The sequence below is a fragment of the Anthonomus grandis genome, chromosome 1 (genome assembly GCF_022605725.1).
Source record: "Anthonomus grandis grandis chromosome 1, icAntGran1.3, whole genome shotgun sequence".
NCBI lineage: Eukaryota > Metazoa > Arthropoda > Insecta > Coleoptera > Curculionidae > Anthonomus > Anthonomus grandis.
This window is the reverse complement of record NC_065546.1, coordinates 8,896,558-8,922,629: the sequence shown is the minus strand read 5'-3', so window position 1 is coordinate 8,922,629 and position 26,072 is coordinate 8,896,558. Positions and strand designations below refer to the sequence as shown.

At 31.7% G+C, this 26,072-nt stretch overlaps 1 protein-coding gene across 1 annotated transcript in view; it reads left to right on the top strand.

Moving 5' to 3' along the window:
- LOC126741622 (ryanodine receptor) overlaps positions 1–26,072 on the top strand; it is a 249,779-nt gene that overhangs the window by 198,953 nt on the left and 24,754 nt on the right. Inside the window, exons 53-64 of the mRNA XM_050448136.1 lie at positions 617–823; positions 1,925–2,060; positions 2,247–2,568; positions 2,658–2,747; positions 10,312–10,570; positions 10,623–10,768; positions 10,833–11,049; positions 11,104–11,342; positions 11,398–11,677; positions 20,959–21,098; positions 21,263–21,509; positions 21,567–21,710. Coding sequence (XP_050304093.1) covers positions 617–823; positions 1,925–2,060; positions 2,247–2,568; positions 2,658–2,747; positions 10,312–10,570; positions 10,623–10,768; positions 10,833–11,049; positions 11,104–11,342; positions 11,398–11,677; positions 20,959–21,098; positions 21,263–21,509; positions 21,567–21,710 — 2,427 coding nt within the window. The remainder of the gene's footprint in view (positions 1–616; positions 824–1,924; positions 2,061–2,246; positions 2,569–2,657; positions 2,748–10,311; positions 10,571–10,622; positions 10,769–10,832; positions 11,050–11,103; positions 11,343–11,397; positions 11,678–20,958; positions 21,099–21,262; positions 21,510–21,566; positions 21,711–26,072) is intronic.

Genomic DNA, 26,072 nt, shown 5'->3' with positions numbered 1-26,072 from the left:
ACCCCCTCCACCCCCAAACCAAAATCCTAAGGGATGAAAACTTAAGAACTACGGGTCAATCTATTAGGTTCATATTACACCTGTGCAAAGTGGCTTGCTTGTATCACAAAGTGCGCCTTTTTCTTGTTATTTGGCTTGTACCGCTAACACTATCGAAATAGACTTCTACGTACAAATCAAAAGGTTGGCTTTAAATAAACTTTTATAACAGATGCCAAAATAGTAGTGCGTAAAAAGTGAAACTTTACACACCTTAGGAAGTATGTAACTTGAGCACTTTACGCACGGTAGTAGGAAAAAGCCATTAAGGCTCTTTGTGACATAGGATATGTTTAATAGCAATACAACTATAAATAGAGAAAGATTCTAGCACATCTTACTTAAACTGTAGGGATAATTATCTTTTATAAGGAGGTTAATACTAAATTTCATATTCGATTGACTTGCTTTCCATTAATAATGTTTTGTTTCAATAATTGTATAAAATAGTATGCATTCTCAATAGCTAAATTTATTTGGACGGTCAAAATATATTTAAACACCAGACACAACTATGATTAGTGCAAATGCTAACAGCATTTAACCTGAAATTAAAACGTGAATAAAATTTTATTAGACATCGGGCGATAAACATCTTCATCCGGACCTATCGAGACTTTTGGCTGCAAGACGAAAATGTGGGTCAAGAAGTGATGATTGAGGACTTAACACAGAGTTTCGAGGATTCGGAACTGAAAAAGAAAGACGAGGAAGAAGAAGAAGGCAAACCGGATCCGCTGACGCAACTAGTTACCACTTTCTGTCGTGGTGCCATGACTGAGAGGTTTGTATCAATTTAAAATATTTAAGAATTTATAGAATTTACATATTTTTAGTATAATTCATTACTTAATTTTTATTCTATTTGACATTTCATTAACATAATCTTATTTGATTTATATATTATTAATTTCTGCCGCGTACAGTCTCGGGGAGATGTAGTAACAAATTTAAAGAATTAGAAATAGAACATTTAATTCATAGATACTGTAGACATTCATTGTCTTAGTATTTCGTCTGCTTAGGAAAAGTTTGAATTAGCACTGGGATAACGTTCGAATTTCTAATTACTCTGTTTATTAAAAGTAATATTAAAAATATAAATAATAAATTAAAATCCCAATAAATATGTATCTATTATCTATATGATAATAGATACATATTTATACGGATATGCATACCTATATATACCACATACCTATTTATACCATATGCATATCTTACGGACGTTAGAAACCTCGGAATTGACAATTGAAACCTCTATGTTAGATTATGTGGCGGTTACGTTCCACAATAATTTTAGCGCTCTACTGCACGGAGCAGACACCCTCCTAATTTCTTGAGGGATTTAATTGTATTTCCAATCACTGGTTTGCCCAAAAGTACGCCTTACTTTGGGAAATAAATCAAGCACCTTTTGGTTTAACACAACTTTATTAAACCCGATTAATTCATAAAATGGTCCAAAATATAGTCTACAAAACTATATGTTGTACAAATCACTACTAAAAACTTAACTAAACATCTAAAAGCTTAAGTTAAACATACCAGGGAAGTACCGCCGCGAGCTATAAATGGCACATACAAGATACCGATCGTAGCCGCGCGTTATTAATACGTCACAGTTACATTATTTAAGTCCAAAGTTAGATGGCGTCACTATAATTGTTTTTAAGCCTTTTTCTATTATTGTCCTTATAACTAAAGTTGTGCTGGTCACAACAGATTATAAGCCAAATTTCGATAACCATAAAAGGTATATAACTAAAATTCTATTACAGTTAGAGATCAGCTAGAACTTGTCTTTTAACTATATTTGTTTCATAGAAGATATTAAATAAACTTATTATTAATCCACATTATTACTACTATATATTATCGGTAGGTCTGGTGCATTACAAGAAGATCCCTTATATATGAGCTACGCAGAAATCATCGCCAAATCCTGCGGTGAGGAAGAAGAGGAAGGCGATGAGGGAGGCGAAGAAGGCGGAGAGGAGGAAGGACAGTCTTCTATTCATGTAAGACTCTATTTTACTGTTAAATTGAGGTTTAGGTGTTGCCAAATTAAGCTTAATGCTTACTTGCTTTTTCATGTCTTTATTATTAGTGGACAATGCGTAAACTTAAGGTAATTATGGTGGACACGAAGTCCTTTAAATATTATTAAATTTTTTAAAAGTATATAATCATATTTTTTTCTGTAGGAACAAGAAATGGAGAAACAAAAACTGCTTTTCAACCAAGCCAGGCTTGCCAACCGAGGCGTATCAGAAATGGTGCTACTCCATATTTCCGCTTGCAAAGGCGTTCCATCTGAAATGGTAATGAAAACCTTGCAGCTAGGAATTTCAATTCTGCGCGGCGGTAATTTCGAGATTCAGATGGCCATGTTAAACCACTTAAAGGAGAAAAAGGACGTCGGCTTTTTCACTAGTATTGCAGGTTTGATGAACAGCTGTGGTGTGCTGGATCTGGATGCGTTTGAGAGAAATACTAAGGCTGAGGGCTTGGGGGTTGGTTCTGAGGGTAAGAAAAAAACTTTTTTTATATAAATTGTTTTGTTGGATTTTGAAAACTTTTTTTAATGTCACGTTCTTGTTATTTTAAATGCATAGGTGCTGCCGGCGAGAAGAATATGCACGATGCCGAGTTTACCTGCCTACTATTCCGGTTTATTCAATTAACATGTGAAGGACATAACTTGGGTGAGTCAATTCATAAGGTCTAAAGTTGGAAATACATTTACTTTTTCTGTTATATGTTTGTGTCCTAAAAATCATTTTTTTAGGTGAATTATAGTTGGATTAGGGTCAATTAGAAAGACCCTTCTTTTTTGATATTTATTGCATTATGTTTTCTCATTCTCTGAATGTAATACACTCAGACTATCCTATTTAAGTATACACAGGTTGAGTCGGGAGAAACGCAGCAAACTACGTGAATAGTGTACACGTTAAAATAACTTTAAAAAACGCATAATTATGTTCTTAAGCGATTCTCGTTTGTTTTCAAATTATAGAGTAACAAAATTTCTTACATTAACATTGTTTTAACAAATGTTCAAAATACCGTCTTTAATCTTTAAACACATACTACACTTCTACAAGCCAACAAGTATGTTCTTAGGATTCATACCCCAGATTGTAAAAGGAAGGCAGCATCAAATCAGCAAACAAAATTAAATACTTAGGTGTTTATTTTTAAATTTGATTATGTTCAAAACAAACTAAAAAAAATAAATTTTATGAGTTACCTAAAATACTCAGTAAAAAGATGATAATAAATATGTACAAAACACTAGCTGAATCATGTCTAAGCTATGGTATAATATGTGGGGGTTTTGCCTACAATGAAACTTTAAAGAATATTAATATTGTACAGAAATATCTTTTAAAAGTTATTTTATTTAAATACAGACTGTTTCCCTCCAACCTTTTATTTGAACAATCTGGAATATTTACTGTTACCCAACTTTATATTAAAAATGTACTTAGATTCTCAATTTGTTGTAACCTTTTTAAAAATGTTATTAGTTATAATGTTAATACTAGAGCAAATACACATCAACTTCTAAAAATAGGGGAGACCGGGGACAATTGAAACAATTTCCAAATATTTATTTTTTTCTCTTAGAAAAAATCATATTTACAGCTAAAAAAAATTTTACAAGGACATATTTATTAATTCCTTGTATATTTTAAATCAGGTTATTTTACTTATTATATAATGCCTGTAAGATATTAAAGGAAACATATAGCCTTGTATATTGTTTCAATTGTCCCGGAGATGGGGACAGTTTAAACACATACCAGGGACAGTTGAAACACCATTAAGAATAAACAAAATATTTATTTTAATACTGAAATAACATTCAATTTAGAAATACGAAGAAAAAAACATTGATACATATAATTTTTACACTAAAATAAAACCAAATTTTTTATTCAAAAGTTTTAAAAAATATAATAATTATCCTACTGCTGAAATAAAGATAAATTAGCAAAGTAGAATATTTATTCTGACATGCAGTTATGACAGATATACAAATCTTCTTGACGAGTGAACGGCTATTTCTATACGATTCCAAACATACTAGACAAAAACAGTCTTCATTGTCACTGCTGCTATCGTCCTGACTATTCTGTTGACTAGTTTTTTTGGACACTGGTGTTTTTGAACAAAGGAGGGAGAAAGTAAACTCAAAGTCTAAGTCTCATAAATCAAGGGTCTATTTTAGGTTACGCGTAAGGTTACTGGTGTTTTTGATGTATTTTTTGATCACCATTTTTTTTTCCCTTTCTTCTTTTTTTGCTTCATATTCTTGTTGAATAGCATCTTTTTCTAGTGTTTCTACTTTTGCGTTTCCCTGTAGTTTTCCGAGGAAGAGCTTTTGATAACGGCCTTATTAGCTCAGGTGAAAACACATCCAAAGAGAGGTTAGAGGCTGACTGGACACTTGTAGATGCAACTAGAGGCGGGGTGCTTGGTGGCTCTAACGAAACAGTTCCGCTCGTTGACGCTCTTGGAGAGTTAGAATTTACTAATTTTGGAAAAGAATCAGTGCTGCTTAAATCTTTATTCTCTCTTGAACCTACTGCCTGGACTTCTTGGGGGATATTTAACTGCAAATTTTCGGGAGCAGGTCTGTCAGTTACATATGAAGGAGCAAAATCTAAAGCCGTAAAAATATCTCGATTAAACGGCCATATACCAGTGCACTGGAATCGAGCAACAATATTAGATTGTGTTAAAACCATAGAGAGACTCGTTTTAACGATGCTGGGGATGTCATAAATTGTCATCGTTTTGCCTGAGTTGTTTCTCATTCAAGAATCGCAAGTTGAATTTACAGCTTTTTTAAATGGACCATAAATCGATCGATCCAAATCGGTTGTAGTTTATGTGAACAATGTGGGGGAAATGAGAGGACAACAATGCCGTTTTCTTTGCAAAAGCCCAAGCATGGTTTGCTTACATGCGATTGATGGTTATCTATTAAAAGCAAAACTTTATTTTCAATTGAATTGTTGGTATATTTTTGAAAGTGTTTTAAGTATAGCAAGAAAGAATTCATCTTCTTGCATCCATCCACTAGTATTTCCTGCTCCAATGCACCCAGATGGACCGTCACCACGAACGAAATGATCCTGATATCTTAATCTTGGAAACGATTGGTGGGATGCTATTTCCAATTGCATTTACCGCTATTGCCACTGTAACCAAAGTGGCACGTTCTCCTGATGTAAGTGCCCCTGCCTGTTTGCGTCCTTTTCTGCTACGATTTTAGCAGGTTTTTGTACCGTCGTAACACCGGTTTCGTCTCTATTATAAATGTCCTTCGCTTGGAATTTATATATGTCTATTACCGTGGCAAGATTGTCAAAGAAAAATTTGTTGGGTTAAAACTGGTCGCTCTTGAAAGACTTGTAGTCTGAGGACAACGGATTGATAGTTCAGGATTACGTTTCATAAACCCGGAAAACCAATCTTCTCCTGCCAATGAGTTTTTAGTCCATGTATTCGGCATATTCAATGAATATTTTACGGCTATTTGGTAGGCCAGTTTACGTATTTCTTTTGGCGATAGACCGTAAAATATTTGAGATGCCTTTATTATGTATTTAATAATAGATTTTTCCTGCTCAACTTAAATACTCCTCGTACGCACCTATATCCCATTGTTATAGTTTCAGTGGACCCTTGTTCAATAGATTATTTCTTTTTCTTAATAAATCTGCCTAATGTAACATGATTCAGTTCGAACAAATCTGCCGCAGACCTTACGAATGCTCCATTTTCAATAACCTCCCTATACGCATTTTCGTAAACCAAGTTGGATTTGGTACCTCTATTTGTTTTCCTGACTCTTTCACGTGGTATTCTATAACAAAATAATAGCCGTCAGAGAGTTTGTTACAATCAGTTAATCAGTTTACGCAAAAATAATACCAAAAGCCTTCTATAAATTATGTTTTAACCGTCCCCGTAAAATTATTTACATCTTGTTTCAATTGTCCCCTTCAGGTTTTTTTTGGCAAAATATTATTTTTCTTTAAACTCTTTAATTAAAACTAACAAGTTTAGGCTGCTAAACCTAAGCAAAAACATAAAAAAATTGATTAAAAACAAAAAAGTGGTGTACTTACACTTAAATTTCTTGTTTCTACACTTTTTAGATGAAGCGTAAAAATTACTTTGTTGACATAAAATAAAAGAGCCGAGCGCAAACACACCCACTTTGCTTAACTGCTAGTTTCACACTGTCGAGCAGAAATGTGGAATTAGTCAAACGTTGTGAGGCTGCGTAAACGAGTTTTTACCTTCGCGTCTAAAAAAAATGACGACTGTTTCAACCGTCCCCTGTTTCAATTGTCCCCGGTCTCTCTACCCATCCCCATTTTAGTGTAACTCGAAGATGTACAACATATATAGCTCCCAAATTATTAAATGTTGCCGGAACAATTTAAAAACAAAAATTATATTGTAAAGAAAAAATTGTACTCATGGATTAAAGATAACATAAATTCCATCAAGCGTGCCATTAACTTCAAATAAATTAAAACTAGGTAGTATTTAGTCAATTAATAATAATAATAATAATAATAATAATAATAATAATAATAATAATAATAATAATAATAATAATAATAATAATAATAATAATAATAATAATAATAATAATAATAATAATAATAATAATAATAATAATAATAATAATAATAATAATAATAATAATAATAATAATAATAATAATAATGTCTTTATTAAAATTTACAATTGGTAAATTCTAAATGGCGAAGTTGAAGCTTACTTCCTAGCTTAACCATACAAATATGCTTGAGGTTAGATATTACGAAGAATTTCAAAATGTATCTTAAATAATTGCATAGTTACAAAATATTAAGTTCTAACTGCCTATATGCACAACCGATTAACATTACAACGTTTGATAACCACACTTATGAAATTTACAATAAGTTAAAGAATAGATATTTAACAACACTCTAGGCTAACAGAGATCAGTAATATAACTGCTTATCTTTCGTCTAAATATAGAAGGTGAAATATATTTTAACTCAGGAGGAATTTTATTATATTGCAGATGAATACAGTAACTAATTTATTATTTCTGAATTTAATAATATTATTTAAGCAAGTATATGTTACTATTATTAGTCTTAGATTGAAATTCATTATGAACTAATGCTTATCTATGTCTCTTTTTGACAAACTGCCGCATTTCTAATGCGTCGAATTAGGACCTCTCGAGTGTCGACTTTCACTTTGTCCATCTCATTTTTAAGCATCATCCCGCAAACAATAGTTCAGTGGTATGAGGTCTGGATATTTTGGAGACCCATTAGTAGGACGGCGACCAATCTATCGATTCAAAAATCTTCGTCTAAATGTTGCTTGACCCTCGAGCGAAATGTGCAGGAGCTCCATAGTGCCGATATATTTGCATTGCTTTTAACTGATTTTGCAAAAGAAGAATAAGTAGTTTTCTTGTGAGATGATTTTCTAAAATGTCTGATCCAATTTATCAACTATCTACCACAGTACATCACACGTTTACTGAAAACTTATGCTGAAAAATTAGTTTCGACTATTGCGTGTGGATGTTCGTCTGACCATATATGAGTCTTGTGCGGTTTATTGACGTCATCAGGGGCAAATGTTGCATTATCAGTAAAAACTGTGCGCAATATAACAGGACGATTATTATTTATTTAATCACAAAATTGCATACGCCTAACATCTTAGGTGCCGGACACCCTGTACATGGATATGGATATAGGCCTTGCTCATGAAGCGTGCTGGTCGTGGCATTATCTACTAAATTCAGAATACTTTCTTCTTCTAAACCTTGTTGAATGGTTTGTTTAGATGTAGTGTTAGTACTGGACAAAGTTCCGGTATCACAAAGTATTTTAAAAACTCTCATAAGTACGTTTTTATTCGTATTTCTTCGGTGTAGAAATTGTCGACGGTATTCTTGAACAGCAGCTATAGGATTCCCATAACAAAAGCCGTAAACAAAAACCATATTTGCACATTATAAATTGTAATTCTAAAAGAAGCGGTAAACTGTTTAGTTACGCTATAATTTAAAAACAAGAGAATCTGATAAGAACATACGAGTTTTTTAAAATTATATTCACGTATTCAATACTGACTTATAGTTTGGTGCATTCCGCTCGACCCTGTACAGAAATTATCCATGTTATAATTTGGATATCCAGGCTTTTATTAATTTAAAATTAGTCAATTCAAAGGCAATTCCTTATAAAATGGTTTCATTTTTACTGCGCAAGTTTAATTGTCTTGCATTTTGGTAATAGCAAATATTTTGTCAAGGTCGATGTTCACAAAAACGCGGAATTCTATATTTTCTCATTAATTGGATCCAATTCAACTATGTTTCACGTCAAAAATTGGAATTAATATTTCTTAATTAAATTTATTGGAGAATGACCCAAATTCTTTAGTTACCCATTGATCTTTTAACTCCACTGCAAGAATGGACTACTTCTTCAACTTTAAAAATTGGAATATTTGTATTTATAAATAATTAGGAAAATGAAAAAAAATATATTTTTTAAAAATGTCTACCTTTCAATTCTTTTTTACTGAACATTTTATTAATAACTGGATATGTTTTGATGGTAAATCGTTTATTTTCCTTGATGTAGCTCCTCTACTGAACCATCCACACCCAGTTTTAATATTAAAATAAAAATAACTAAATAAATTAAGACATAAAAAATGAAACCAATAAAAAAATAAAATAGAAGTAAAACTAAAATGGTTGAAGATCATACATATAAATAATAAAATTACTACTTATATATAATAAAAAAAAAGAATAAAGAGGAATATTTTCGTGTGAGTAACGAAACAAAATGCCCAATACAATCTCAATATTGTCTCTTGTATCAATTTAATTTTTTATTGCAAAAATCATAAAATATGACCTCAATAATTTGGTGAGCTAGAGCCCAAAGCTCTGAACTCGAAATTTAAACTAAAATTATACTATAATATAATATAATAATATAATACCTAGTAAAAATTAATAAATTATTCGTATTTTGTTATTAAATTTAGATAACTAAAACCTAAACTATCCCAAAATATTTAAATTAAACATACAGGGTCTTTCCTCATATATTGACCCCCTCTCTATAGGAGTTAGGTGAAAAGTAAACAAAAAAAATGTATAGAAAACTTTTGGGGTTTTACTTAAAATTTTTGAACCGAATGTCAAAAATTATTTTTCTTTTAGAAATGTTAAATTTTGAAAGATGGTCATTTTTTTCTTACGGAAAACGCTGTATATGACTTCATAGTTAAAAAGAGAGGAATTTTTTGATTTTACATATATATAATTTAACTAATTTTAATTTAGAAATATAGGCTCCCAAACTTAAAAAAAAAATTGAATATTGAAGATCTTGGTGCATTGTTATTGTTTGAGATATACTAGGAAACAAATAATTTTATTATAAATTATATTTACCAAAATCATGGCTAATTTATAATTAATACGACACAAAAAACTGAACAAGATTACACAAATTATATTAATATAATTATTTGGATTTAATTTAAAGTTAAACAATTACTAAAATAATGTATTTTTGTCAAAAAAAGTAATTATTGCTTAATATTAGATCTGAATGTTTTATTGCTTCTACTTAATTCATGTATCTTATAAAACGGCAAAAATAATAATGTCTTCTGAATCGTGTTTTCTTATAAACGTCACAAACTAACAATGGACAGTCTACCGAGATCTTCAATTTTCTACGTTATTTTTTAAAGTTTGAAGCCCGATATTTCCAAAACGGTTTAATTAAAAGTAGTTAAACCATATATATTTGAAATCAGAAAATTCCTCGCTTTTTAACTATGAAGTCATATACAGGGTAAGGAAAATAAGAAAGAGTAAGGTAAATAAGAATAAGCTGACCATCTGCTAAAATTTGACAATTTTAAAAGAAAAAAAAATTGACATTGGATTCAAAAATTAAAAGTCATCAAACCCCAAAGGTTTTGTATATTTTTTTTTTAGTTTTGACTTAACTCCTGTAGAGGGGGGTCCATATATGGGGAAAGACCCTGTACCTAAGCAGAAAATATTAAAAAATATGTGTTTCAAAAAACAATATTCCTAGGGCCTGAACTTTTGATGTGACATTAAAATCATAAAACAATTTTACCACTAATCAAAACTCATTTTTTCTTTTAAATTCCTGATTTTTTCAGAATGGCAAAACTATCTGAGAACCCAAGCCGGTAATACTACGACTGTAAACGTAGTTATCTGTACGGTCGATTACTTACTGCGTCTCCAAGAATCAATTATGGACTTTTATTGGCACTATTCAAGTAAAGAACTTATAGACCCAGCTGGAAAAGCCAATTTTTTCAAAGCCATCGGAGTAGCTAGCCAAGTTTTCAACACTCTAACTGAAGTCATTCAGGGTCCTTGTACCTTAAATCAGCAGGCTTTAGCACATTCCAGGTAAAATCTAAAAATTATATGTATGATTGGGGGTATAATTCTATTCTTCCAGGTTGTGGGATGCTGTGGGGGGTTTCCTGTTTCTTTTCTCTCATATGCAAGATAAACTATCTAAGCATTCGAGTCAAGTTGATCTTTTGAAAGAATTGCTTAATCTCCAGAAAGATATGATCACTATGATGCTGTCCATGCTTGAAGGTAATGCGATATAGAGGAAATACTAGTACATACATACATGTGTATAATTATGCGTTTTTTTTAGGTAATGTTGTAAATGGTACCATTGGTAAACAAATGGTGGACACCCTAGTGGAAAGTGCTTCCAACGTAGAATTAATTCTTAAATACTTTGACATGTTTTTAAAATTAAAAGACTTGACATCCTCGGCCAGTTTCCTGGAAATTGATATTAATAGTGACGGTTGGGTGTATCCAAAAGACTTTAAAGAAAAAATGGAGCAACAAAAAAGCTATACACCGTAAGGATTTAATATTTTAAATATTGCCTAAAATAATAATTTACCTTTTAATAGGGAGGAAATCGAATTTTTATTGGCATGTTGCGAAACAAATCACGACGGTAAGATCGACTATGTGGGTTTCATCGACAGATTCCACGAACCTGCCAAAGAAATCGGTTTTAACTTGGCCGTTTTATTAACAAACCTTTCTGAGCATATGCCTAACGAACCGCGATTGGCGAGATTTTTGGAAACCGCCGGTTCTGTTTTGAACTATTTTGAACCGTTCTTGGGACGTATCGAAATCCTGGGTAATTCAACTTGATTTTTTAATTCGGGAAAGATAATAATATACGATTTTATTAGGTGGCAGCAAACGTATCGAACGAGTTTACTTCGAGATTAAAGAATCGAACATCGAACAGTGGGAGAAACCGCAAATTAAGGAGTCAAAGAGGGCGTTCTTCTACTCCATAGTAACCGAAGGAGGTGATAAAGAAAAATTGGAGGCATTTATTAACTTCTGCGAGGATGCCATTTTTGAAATGCAACACGCGAGCGGTCTGATGGCGGTTGAGGAATCTGGGGGTGGCGGACCTACTAGGGCCACCACTTATAGCTATATTACGGATGAGGATGAGCAAAGGTTAGTCATTTGGACATTTTTGAAAATTCGTACTAATCTATTTAAAATTCTTAATAAATATAAGAATTTCTAATACTGAATAAGTATGTATATTTCATATCTGGTAGGACGTTGTCTAGTTAAGGATACTCAACTAAACGCCAACAACCAACCCAAGAGATACCTAATTGTAGTAAATTGAAATCTAAAATTTTAGAATACATATAAGAAGAATGTATATATCGGATCAAAATTATTATAAATAAATTTTTATTTGCCCTAATATCAGGTTTAATTGAATCTTTAGTGAAACTATGTACAGAACATGCAGTTATAGTTTAATGAGCATTCTTCTTCTTCCGGTTCCATATGCATCCTGCACGTTGGAATCTTCCGCACATTCCTTAAATGATTGTGAGGGTCTGTCTAATTATCTTTTACTCGACGAAATATGTTACACACCATACCATATATTACGGGCATTTAAACACATAAATTTTAGGTTCAAAACCTATGGTATAAAATATAAGAGCATAATGTAACCAGTTGATTCTTGATTCTTAAGTGAACTAATACAGGAAAAAAAAAAACAACTAAAAGTTCATACATCTCTAAGTTAAAACAGGGATAAGAATTATTTTTTTTTGTAATAAAAAGTAATTTTAAAATATATCCCAAGGGCAAAATCGGCGGCAGTGGTTAGTTGAAACCTAAACAAGAAAACTTATAATGCACTTATACCCACATTCTATGTAAATAAAATTTCAACATAACATAAAGTTTACTAAAGTGGACACCTTATATTCTTGTATGTATGCTATAAACCATTAAAATGATTCTTCAAACGTTATTAAAATATTAAGTTGGTTCTCGATATTTTCATGTTTAAACCTTTAGTGATTGTGTAAGCAGAGTATTACAACAGTATTGCCTTAAGATTTTAAAGAGTAATAGAGAATTTATTCCGATGTTTAAATGTTCTCATTCAGCATAATATAAAAACAATTAAAAGCGGATTAATTAAACTTAATTAGTCAAAAGAAAACATACCACAATGATCTGAACCTTTTTGTTGCCGAATTATTTTTAGTAGAGGCAAATAAAAACTTTTATTCAATTTATATTACTAAATGAATTTTAACAATTTATTTAGTGGTAATTTTATTAGCTATCTTAGCTACTGTAAAATGATATGTAATTTATAAATATATATAATAATATTAAAAAAATATACTAAAAATATTTTTATGTATACTGGGTGTGTCACAAAAAAGTTACTATAAAATATGATTTTTTTTTAAATGATACATACACAATGATACAATAATAATATGGTACTTAAATGTGAGGTTTTTAAAATTTCCGTGCGGCGTTGCAACGTAATTTTTTTATGTTATTTTTTGCCTTTTAGAGGGTTCGTTTAAAAAATCATAATTAACTTAAAATTTATTCTACGCCTATGAAACTTGTACCACAGTTAGTCTAGGGTACCTCCTCTAGACTGACTATGATAATTTGTAATTTTTTAATACAGGGTGTTTTTAAAGAACTTTCAAACTTGCTTAATTTAAATACGCAATATCTCAAATTTTTCAAATGGAACACCCTGTATATTTTTATCTAATTAAGTTTGTCCCTCAAATACCTTCATTTTTTATTTAATATGTCCTATAGCTAAACCAAGTACTTTTTGAGATATTTTAACTTTTCTGTAAAATACTATGCATAAAACGGGTATTCTTTAAGTTTTGAACAAGATTGCTTAGAAAAAATTATTGAAGAATTAGAATTATTACTTTTCCTACAATTATTATTATTATTGTTACATACTTAAAAACACATAATTTTTACATACTGGAAAAATTAACCAACACAATTATTCACCTAAACTGCTAAATAAAACAGCAAAATTAAATTACATACTAGGTAGGTACTAACGTATTTTTGCATAAATGTACATCGTTACACTAATTTTAAATTTTAAAGATCAATTACAATTAGAATAAATTGTTTTCAATTTTTTTGTACGCAAGCGTTTACCCTTTTTGAGAATGAGTCATTCATTAACCTTTTCCAACATAATTGGCGTGACTGTTTGAAAAATCTCCCGAATTTTATTTTTCATATTTTCACTTGTGGTAGGAGTTGTTTGATAGACTTTTTCCTTCAAATATCAACCACAAGAAAAAATCCAGTTTGGTCAAATCTGGGGACCTTGCGGGCCAAGGAACCGGCCCACCTCTCCCTATATACCGGTCATCAAAATGCTCATTTAAAAAATTTCTAACAGCATGGCTATGTAATGAGCTGGAGCGCCGTCATGCTGAAACCAAATTCTATCGCGAACATGGTCAGGCAACGTTTGTAGAAGGACATTAAAATCGTTTTGTAAAAGGTTTAAATGCATTTCACCTGTGAGATGTCCATTAAAAAAGTGCGGTCCAATAACGTAATGTCCTATTATTCCTGCCCAAACATTAAGCGACCATCTATGTTGAATTTCTCGGGTGAAGAATGGATTGCTGGTGTCGTAATAATGAAAATTATGTTTATTAACACTGCCATTATTATGGAATGTAGCTTCATCCGAAAAAAGCACAAAAAATTCAGGCTGACGAATCTTATTTTGCGCCCACTGACAAAAAGTGATTCTTCTTTCATAATCCTACGGAAGTAATTCCTGCTACAATTGAACATAGTAAGGACGGAATTTTTCTTCACCCGTTCATGTTTTTCATAAATTACACTTCCTGTTCTCTCAAGTCTTTCATTTATTTCTGAAACACTTGTGCTTGCACTTGTCTCCTTTCAGGAAAAAGTTGCGCATAAATTCTAGATGCCAAAAGGCTATTTCTTTCAGCAACTCCAGGGGCATATATCATATCAACAAATTTCTTACGAGGAAAATTCATATTGATTACAAAATGAACAATAAAAATTAAAAATCGATTAACTAACTCACTGATAATAATTTCTAAAATGGTTTTTGAAAAAAAAAACATTGATCTTGTCTACTGCTGTGATAAGTCTAATAATCTGACAATTATTATTTGACGTTTAAACCAATGTTTCTAAGTAATCTTGATCAAAACTTAAAGAATACCCGTTTTATGCATAGTATTTTACAGAAAAGTTAAAATATCTCAAAAAGTACTTGGTTTAGCTATAGGACATATTAAATAAAAAATGAAGGTATTTGAGGGACAAACTTAATTAGATAAAAATATACAGGGTGTTCCATTTGAAAATTTTGAGATATTGCGTATTAAATTTCAGCAAGTTTGAAAGTTCTTTAAAAACACCCTGTATTAAAAAATCACAAATTATCATAGTCAGCCTAGAGGAGGTACCCTAGACTAACTGTGGTACATATTTCATAGGCGCAGAATAAATTTTAAGTTAATTATGATTTTTTAAACGAACCCTTTAAAAGGCAAAAAATAACATAAAAAATTATTTACGTTGCAACGCCGCACGGAAATTTTAAAAACGTTATACCAAGGTAAAGTACTCTTTTTGCCACACATTTTAGTACCATAATATACAGGGCGTACCATTTAAAAAAAATCATATTTTATAGTAACTTTTTTGTGACACACCCAGTATACATAAAAATATTTTTAGTTCGTAGGTTTTTGTCAACCCTACAACTTTGCTGTAGAACTGTTTGCTCTACCTCGTACAGTTAAGGCGCTATCTTAGCCGTACACCTTGTCGGCACACCCTGTATATATTTATTTATTTGTATAAATTTATAATACAGGGAGTCCCGGAAAATGTGGAAAAATATCCCGGACTCAGGTAGAAAATAAAAAAAAATAATATTGAACTCTGCTATAAAAAAAAAATTTATAGGCTCTCCCTATGAAGATACGGCTTCTTAAAGACGCCCCTGGAAATCAGTTTTTCTTGAATATCTTTTGGAGTACTTATTAGGTACAATTTAATAAAAATTTTACGTGATCACCACTACTAAGGACCTTTTAAAAAGGAGTCCTTCAAACACATTAACCTTCTTTATTTTATCAGGGGCGGACTAAGATGTACCATCGTGCCGAAAAAAACTGGGACCTAAAATTTAGGTAGGGAATTGTCTCCTAGTCTATTATAGTAAATCGCATTCCTTGGGTATGGTATGCATATTTACGCATTATGAATTTTTGGAGTTTTAATAATTACATATTTAAATAATAATATTAATACAAAATATTTTTCGATATTTATTTTTATTTGGAACACATTTTATAAATAAACCAAAACTAACTAATATCTTTTTTGATAATATGGAATAAAAAATTATTAATACTTAGTAAGCGCACCCTCGTTATCAATTACAGCTTGCAAACGTCGTGACATACTTAAAATTAAGTTTCTGATATATTTTTCGGTTATTTGTCCCATGCGTCATCTATTTTTAGGCGTAATTCATTCATTCATTTCTAGGCCTAAAGTTATCTTTATACATATATTTTGCCATTTTATCCCAAACGTTTCCTATTGGGTTGATATCAGGGCTTTTTGATGGCCACGGGAAAACTTGAATTCTTCTTTCATCTAGATAGTTTTGAACTATACGGGCTGTATGTATAGGAGCATGATCATGTTGGAAGATAAAATCTTGCCCATAGACTACACCAACCGATGGCATCATAACATTGTTCAGGATATTGCAATATCCTAACGCATTAAGCCTTCCCTGCACTATTTGACAAACGCCTGGTCCTCTAAAACTAATACCGGCCCAAACGTTTATACTAAAACGTCCACCTTGATTAGTCTTATGTGTATATCTTTCATCATATCTGGTATTAGAAGGTCTGTAAACCATTATTGCACAACTGAAAGTTTGTTCATCCGAAAATATTACCGTTTCCCATATGTTGTTTTGGTGTGCATATTGATGGGCAAATTCTAATCTTGGCTCCGATAAAGTTAAAGGGACGTCTAAAAATCAATTTTTTTTTGAAAATTTTTCATAGAATGTTGAGTTTGAACATTTTATTGATAAAAAAGTGAGGCAGAAGTAAAAAAATGCAAAATTTTAAAAATTATAAAGGATTTTCTACTTACGTATAATTCACAATTACACCCGGCTTAACTACACTCTATTTGCGACTAGGCATCACGTTGACCATTATATATGCTATTAATTTAAATTTAAAGCCTTAAGTAACAAAATTCTGTAACTTAGAAGGATTTACATCACTTCTTTAGGTCATAAACACAAATTTCCACACGCAAATCAGGAATATCAAATATGTAATTACGGATATATTTATAAATAAAAAAGACTATCAAATGTCACTTACGAGTGGCTACTGTATTAGTACGATTATCGTAATTTTCTGTCCTGTCTCATTATAGGTAAGTATTTGTTTATTTATATAATCATAAAATATGCACACGGGGCGGACGCACATGGGGCGACAGCTCCGTGTGCGCACATGGGACTGTGTGGTTGGCGCTAAATAGTGGGTTAGGTAGTCGTTTAAGCCCCTTCTTAGAGAATGGGATAATACTTAGAAAATGGGAGATTTAGAAAGGGAATTATAGGCCTATAATTCCTATGTCTTACTCCTATTCCTAATCCCTATAATGAATTTAAAGATATTTACTGTTTTGACTATAAGTTAATGTACATTAAACCTCATCGTTATTATTTACCTATTAATAATTAAATATCTTAAATTATTTTTTTTTTAATTTATACTTATATATTAAATTACATAAAATATCAAATAATTTAAATAAATAATGCCTATTTTTTAACACCTGTTCATATAATGTAAAATCTAACTATATTATGCCTTTATTATCTAAAATTGAGTCCACAACCAACCCATCTAACTAAAAAGTGTTCCAGACAAAACCGAAAAATACTACTGGGGACATACTGAAGCCACTGCCATTTGTGTCAATAAGGTTCTTGTTTTATTTTTCTTGTGTGTAAATTACAAAATATGTAATTAAAAGGGGTACAAAGCGATAAAAAATGCTATAAATTTACAATAATAGCTTTAAAAAAGTTCCAAAATTGCCCCAATATATATATTTTTTAATTATAGCAAAATCAAGAGCTAAAAAACATAGTGCAAGTCGGCAATAATTACGTATTTAAAAACCTTCATAATTTCCAATGTTTTGTATTTTTTCCAATCATCCTCACTTTTTTATCAATATTTTGACCAGACTTAACTTTCTATGTGTAATTTGCAAAAAAAAATCGGTTTTAGACGTCCCTTTAACTTTTCCGGACCCCTAATCTTCTCTGTTTGTTTGCTTCAATCAAAAACATTTTATTTGTTGCACAGCAACTTTTAATTTCCGAATTTCTTATCCTAATACGAGCTGTATTAGCAGAACCAAGAAAATGCGTGTCTTCTTTCGCCTTTATTGCTGTTTCAAACGGATTGTTTCTAAAAAAGCCAACTAACTCTCTATCTTGAATGTCGTTTGAAATTTTTGGTCGACCAGAACCTGGATTCTTAAAATAGCTCCATATTCTGCAATTTTGCCTTAGCTAAGGAAACGATATTTTTACTAATGCCCAATTCTTCTGCGATTCTTATACTAACTCCATCCATTAGACGAGTGTATATTATCGCTTTTTGTTGAGGAGATAATGCAGGCATTTTGAAAGAACGATTTTGTTGACGCGGCAGTTACAAAATTAAATTAACTTTGACAACATCAAAATATATTATTCTAATAGACCAAGAGATTTAGGAGATTTTGCTGTCCCAGTTTGTTTTCGGCACGATAGTACATTATCAGGCAAAAATCTTGTTCATTATCGATAAAATGAACCGTTTTGAAAAAAAAAAAGAATCACTGTTTTATTTTAAGTAAAAAGAACTGGCTATTAGATAAGCAGCGAACTAATCCATTAGCATTATTTTTTTTACCGCTGAAGCAGGGTTTGTAAGCAAAAATGGGCCTGTGAATTTACATAACTCGAATGTATGGACTGATGAAAATCCTCAGGCCGCTGTTGTTTCTCATCATCAACATCAGTTCCAATGAATTAATATCTAGGCAGGAATCATTGGCAATTTTTGATTGAACCATTGGTATTACCGCTACGATTGAATGAAGAAATTTATTTGGAGTTCGTTTAGAATAATCTTCTGGATTTAATAGAGCATTTGCGATCCGCCGATACGTGTATTTTATGCATGGTGGAGCTCTACCTCATTTCAGCGTTGCTGTAAGGAACCACCTGAGTGAAAAATCATTTTTTTCAAACCGTTGGATAGGTAAAGGAGGATACATTGCCTGGCCTCCTCGGTCTCCCGATCTAATGCCATTATATTTTTACCTATGGGGTCACCTCATAACCTTGGTGTATTCAACTTCTGTTGATACTCGGGAAGAACTTTTACAAAGAATCAGGATTTATTGTGATGTAATAGGGAACAATCCAGGGTTGTTATGGTGAGTACAGCAGTTTACGATTCGTCGTACCCGAAAGTGTGTCAGACGTCACGGAGCCCAAGTTGAACCCGCTTATGAAATTTTATATAAATTGTGTCGAATTATAGGCTTCTTTATTTATTACATTCTTCTTTCAGGTTGTTTTTTCGTTCCAAGCATAGATTTACATTTTTTTAACAGTTTCGTTAAGGTGCCCTTCTAAGAACCACACTGCATTTATAATCATGTACTTTTTGAGATTAAACAATTTAAAATGGAACTTCTCTGTTATTTGAATAACTGCCACAACGCTAAAAAAATTCATGTTTTCATTGTGTACAGGGTGTCCCAAACTCGAGAGTGACCATTAGAATCTCGGAAACCGCGGTGAGTTACAGGGTCGGTTGAATGAAGGCAAAGTTGCGCAATTTGGAGCTTAATAAAATGACGTTTAAAAAACTTTAAAATTCCGGATAATTCCGGAGTTATTCGAAAAAAATCGAAAATTGTCAAAATCGTTTTTATCTTCTACCGACTTTATTTAAAGAGACATCGGAATACTAAAAACAGTTTTTTATTGCCACTTTTTATATCCTACATGTCATTTCATTGAATTGGTTTAAAAAAAACTATATCAAATATAGAGTATCTTATAGTTTCAGTTTATATAAAATCAATTTATTTGGAAATCCCACTGATATATCTTTCTCTCTTGCACTCATGTGAGTTCTTATGGGAAGTACTAGAAGGAGTAATCGGACATGCAAGTGCGATACCTCATTATAAAGGCAATTAAAAATACTTTTTAAAAATGAGAAAATCCAATATGGCGCCCATAAGAAACAATAAAGTTGATGATGATCGAAAAAAAACGAAACGTCGGATGATTTTTTTTGCGTCATGTTGTAAAGCATAAAAACTGGCAATGAAAAACTGTTTTTAGTTTTCTGATATCTCTTTAAATACTTTAAATAAAGTCGGTAGAAGGTAAAAACGATTTTGACAAATTTCGTTTTTTTTTTTGATATCTCCGGAAGCATTCGGAATTTAAAAAAATTTTAAACGTCATTTTATTAAGCTCCAAATTGCGCAACTTTGCCTCCATTTAACCAACCCCGTAACTCTTATGGTTTCCGAGATCCCAATGGTCACCGTCGAATTTGGGACATCCTGTACACATAGAACACATCATGTTTCTTTTTTAAACTAAAACAGTGATTCCTTAATAATTTTTTTTCTCCAAAGCGGTTCAGTTATCGATAATGGACAAGAGTGTATCCACATTTATTATTTCAGAGTCTTTATCATATAGGGTGTTAAAAATTTAAGCATTATACTGTACAACCTAGTACGCCCTTGGTAAAATAAACAAGGTAAATGTGTTTTAAGGTCTCCGTTTTCAGAGGTCCTTAGTACTGTTAATCACGTAAAATTTTTATTAAATTATACTAATTACTTTAAAAGTTATTCAAGAAAAACCGATTTCCAGCGGCGTCTTTAAGGGGTCGTATCTTCGTAGGTTGGGCCTATAGGAAATGTTTTTATAGGAAAGTTTCATATATTCTTTTTATTTTCTATCTGAATCCGAGAGATTTACCACATTTTCCGGGACACCCTGTATAAAATATTAATGTAATTCGAGAAAAGCAGCCCAATAAACATGTATACTTACTTGTGTATCAAAGTATCTAAATTTAGCTAATTGTTTCGTAATTTGCAGTTTTAAGCAACAACTAGTAATATATATTTTTTTTATTTATACGCGAATGATATTTCTTCTACATTCTTCGAGGAGTACATTGTAAATTATTATTAATATTTTATTATGTTATTTTTTATTGAAATATATATTGTATTAAAATAATATATATATTGTAAATAATTCACAGAGGAGGGAAAGATCCAATTCGACGAGCATACCAAACCGTCAAAGATGGAATACATTATGGTTTATCTGCAATCAGTCCTTCAAATATTAAGCATAAATTTAATGAAATGCAACAAATGACCATTCCAGAACTTTTTGTAGGTAAGTAGTAGCTGATTATATTTATATTTCCAGACAACTTTTAACATAAGTTTTTCAAAAATAAGTAGTAGAAAGAATGAAAGCTCTTTACCTTACTCTAAAATCTTAATAAGATTTTTAATAAAAAACCAACCGAACCAAATAACTTAACAATTCTCCTATAGGCTTCTTCAAATTAATCTTCTACACTTTCTACTACTCCGGATTTGGTATGGCCGTGGTAATCAAATATTTCCTTGGAATTTTAATGTCTTTGATGCGAGGACCCGTGGTGGAGGAACCAATAATCGAAACCAAGGAAGAAGAAAAAGTTCGGCATCTACGAATGTTGCCTCCTTTACCCGCACCGGATGATCCTAATATGCAAATGCAGGCGTTCGGAGTAGATATAAAGAAAGAAGAGGACGGACAGTAAGTAATTTTATGAATAAAAAGACGGCTATTGATTGCTTAATAATGCACGTATAGATATAAAATGGCACCGCATGAGTCTCCAACTGGAAGTCAACCCTCTTCTGCAGAAGGCGAAGGTGAAACTACTCCGGAAGAAGGAGGTGAATCTCCCGAAACCGAAGTACCGGAACAGCCGCTATCTTTATCTGATCTTTTAGGGTAAGTAATTAAAAGATTTTTAACTCTTTCATAACTATTAGGGCCTAAAATGTTGATTTTCATAACTACGATGTCTTTCTGAAATACTATTACTACTATTAACGCTAAAAGTAAAAAAAGCCAAAAATATTTTTATGAGATTATGAAATCTCATTTGATACATTATTTGGATTTGTATTAACTATCAAAAAAGATATGATAGATTTATTGAAACGAGCCTTCTACTATTAAAAAAATTGTAAAAAAATCTTATTTTGGTCAGATTAATTTAGATTTTGGTTTTATATTTTACGTCTATATTGAAGCAGTAATTAAATTTGTGGTATATAAATAATAAATAATTTTTCCTACTACCGTGCGTAAAAGGCTAGTCCAAAAGTATTTGACGTTTATTTGACATTTTTTACGGACTAGGGCGTAATTTGGTATTTTTTTTTTGTTACACGTGTGTAAAATCCTCTTTTTTTATTCATGGGAATTTCCCATTTATAAACTTATACAAAATTTTATACACTTGTTACACAAATAATTATTGTTTTGGTATTTAAATAATTCTTTCTGATCATTTTTTTTTCCATCATGAGCAATGCAAATTCTAGCTTTTCAATATTCTAAGTAATTTCCTTATATTTGCAAACTCAAGCCGCCAAGTAATTCATATTGAGGTCTTGGCTAAGGAAAAGAAAAAGTGCACTTTGGCGATTGGTGAAATTTCTAAGGCTTTTAATTATAGAACTTCATTAAAAAAACCTTATATCGCTTTACAATTGTAACTTATCTTTGATAGAGATTATATACTCCCATATCTTAAAAAGAGTCAATTTCATTTTGTAATAATATGTGTCAAACTAGGGTCCGATCGGTAGGTAAATTATTTATTAAAAAAAGCTCCTTGTTTAAAAATTGACCTAACTAGAGTAATTTTGGCTTAAGGCAGGTAAGTTTTCTTTAACGAGGGTTTCAATATTGAATATAAACCATAAATGATCCATATCGGATCTTTGTTCATTCTTGAATATGAGCTGTGCCTTCCTTAAAAAAGTTTAATATGAGATATTATCACTCGTATAAGATGACCCTAAATCAAAGAAGGAATGAAAGATCTTGTTTTATTGTAACTTTCATACACTTAATACATTTAGATACACTAAATTTCAAATTTGTTCCGCTTAACCTTCTTCTTCTTCTTCTTCAGGAGGGGCTTCCTCTTCAGGCGCCGACTCCTCTGGAGGCGGTTCTTCTTTGTCCTCTTTCTGGTTTCCTCCATCGTTGCCGCCGCCGTCACTATCGCCACCCTCACCATTGATTAGTTCCTTCACCTTATCGTAAATTGCCTTTCCAGCTAAGCACAAATACCATAAGGTCCACATAAACGGTGGATGTTTGTAATTCTCTAGATCGCACACGTCCAGGTTATTTAAGAAGGAAATGGGGCAAAGCGGACACACGCCCTCGCATACTTTTTCTGGGTGCGGAGTACACATTTCGGCCGGTGGAAGTGATGTGTGGCCTGAAATTTAGAAATTATGTTTTTTTTGTTGGAAAATTGCACCAAAATTTTGATTAACAGGCCAAAAAATGTTTTTTTTTTGATAACTGTGTCAGGATGTCACTGTGGCATGAGCGGTGATTGAAGCGGGTATTTGGTGACCCACAGGTGAATTCGATTGTTTAACGCATTTATTAATTTATTACATTTATGTCTATTTTATTTACTTTTTTAAGTGAAAAATTAAAGTTATTTGAAGTTTCAAGTCTGAAAAATTAAAACTAGCTTAAGTTACGTACTGAATATAAATTAGCTAAAATCTTATTTTTCTGGTACATTTTGTAATCAGAATAAATCTAAATTTTTTTGAATATCTTACACACATACAGTATTTTATTTATTAACATAAGCACGAAATATTATATACAAGAGGTGATTCTTTAAGTGATTTTTGCACATTTGCTATAAATATGAGTATGAAAATATATTTTTAATGTTTTCAAGCTATAGAGTGTAAAACTTTAAAAAATATATTTTGGGTTGGGTTAAAATATATAACTAGGGTTTTTGGCTGTTGGTAGTATAATAATCCTGTTTCAGGCCTGTGATGGATGAAAGATAGAAATTAAATATTGGAACTAACACAGAACTAAGAAGATGAAAAAAAACAAAAAAAGGTTGTCTTGCTCCTTTTTAAGTTTTTAAATTTCCACATTCATATATTTATATGTTTTTCCTACTGAAAGCACACTCCTTTCGTAGAAAGTCAACAATTTTTGACATGATTATCCACTTCAGACCAAATTGCAATAAAATGAAAAATATACAGGGTGTCCCAAAAAGTAGACGTCCAAACGAGAGGAGGTGATAGAGGAGATCATTTGCAATCAAAAAAACCCTATATACTATTATCCGATTGTTGATGGTTTAAAAGTTATTTCCATTTTTCTCATTTTTGTAAAAATCGCTTCATGCATCATGCACAAAATTTATTACAAAAATATCATAATTTATTTACTTAGTATTTAGTGCGAGTGTGACCCTAAGGAGTGCACCCTTTCATAAATATGATTTGGATGCATAATTGTTTTTTTCACTAGTAAGAAAAAAATAAGTTCTCAATATGTTTAATTTTTATTTAAAAATTGTTTGCCTTTTAAGTGAACCTGGCAGAAACAAAAAGTTAACAAAACAGAAACAAAACAGAAACAAAAAGTTACTACAAAAAGTTAAAAATTATCAGGAAAAGTTACTTATTTAATGAAGATTCTCATATGGTGAAATACTTTCAAATAAGTGATACGAGTCTTTTTTGATTGACATTTTTATTAAAGTAATCGTTTTTGGACAAAAATCAAAATATTGTAAAACTAAATAATCTAATTCTAAATAATGAAAAAAATTATGTTATTAAACATCACAATAAATGTTCAAAATGCGAACCACCTGCCCTAATACACATTCGGCAACGGCGGATGAAATTACTTTTTATGCGCCGAAAAGCTCTGTCATTGTTGGTAATAACGTTGGCCGCTTGTCTTATTTTTCTTCGCAGTTCTACTTCAGTCTGGCTTTCATTAATAAAAACAAGTTCTTTGAAATATCCCCATAAAAAAAAGTCTAAGGGGTTCAGGTCAGGCGAACGCGGCGGCCTTTGGATGGTTCCTTCCCTTCCAATCCATCGATCATTAAAAGTAGTATCAAGATGTTGCTTTACGATTCGGGCAGAGTGAGCAGGAGCTCCGTCGTGTTGCAGCCACATGTCTCGCCGTGTTGCTACAGATACGTCTTCAAGTAAATCGTTCAAGTTATGTTGCAAGAAATGTAAATAATTTTCGCCGTTAAGTCTTCCTGGTAGCTCGAATGGTCCAATTAATTTGCCTTCAATGATCCCTGCCCATAGATTGACTGAAAACTGATGCTGAAAACGATCATTTCTCACTATATTAGAATTAACATAGTCCCAATAATGCAAATTGTGTATATTAAATATCCCTGTTCTTTTAAAACTGCTTTCGTCACTCCACAAAATGTTTAATTAGAGTCTTCTCTATTACGCTGCAGCATTTCCCGACAAAACTGAATCCTTTTTTCATAATCAGTGGGCAGAAGTGCTTGAACATGTTGCATATGATAAGGATATAACAGATTTATTTGTAAGACTCGATGAACTGTGGATTTGGGTCCCGAACGTCTTGCTATGCGACGAACACTTGTTGTTGGATTCTATGTTGCAAATTCCACAATATCATCTTCATCGTTATCATTTCTAGGTCTTCCTACTCTCCGTGGCTGACCAGGAATGATGCCATCCAAGTAACTCTGATGCACATTTATGAAAACTCTATGGTCAGGATAGCGATTTCGACCGGGAAAGCGTCTTTCATATTCTCGGGCAGCAGCTCGAGCATTTCCATCACAAAGCCCATTAACATAGTGCATTTCTGCATATTCGTGGGAACTATAAGCCATTTGTGAAGGTTTACTTGTAATAGTAGCAAAGGAGTTAAAACACGAAAAACTCCGAAAATAGAAACAGCGAACAGTCTAAGTATAAGAAATAAATCCTAATTTGTTGAAAAACCAGAAAGAAACTAACTACATTCGCGACAGGGAAACGGTATGTTGATCTTAAAAATTATTTGAAAAAGAATGTTTAGTTTTCTTATAATAAATATTTGAACGTAAAGAATCTGCATAAATAAAGCAACTTTTTCTGATAGCTGTTTATTTTTGGTCGAACACGTGCTTTGTAGCAGCATCAATTCAAACGCAAAAATGTGTATGTAAAACTTAAACACATTGGGAAAATATCATTTTCTAAGTAGTAAGAGAAGCAATTGTTTTGCATGCAATTATTACTTATGAAAAAG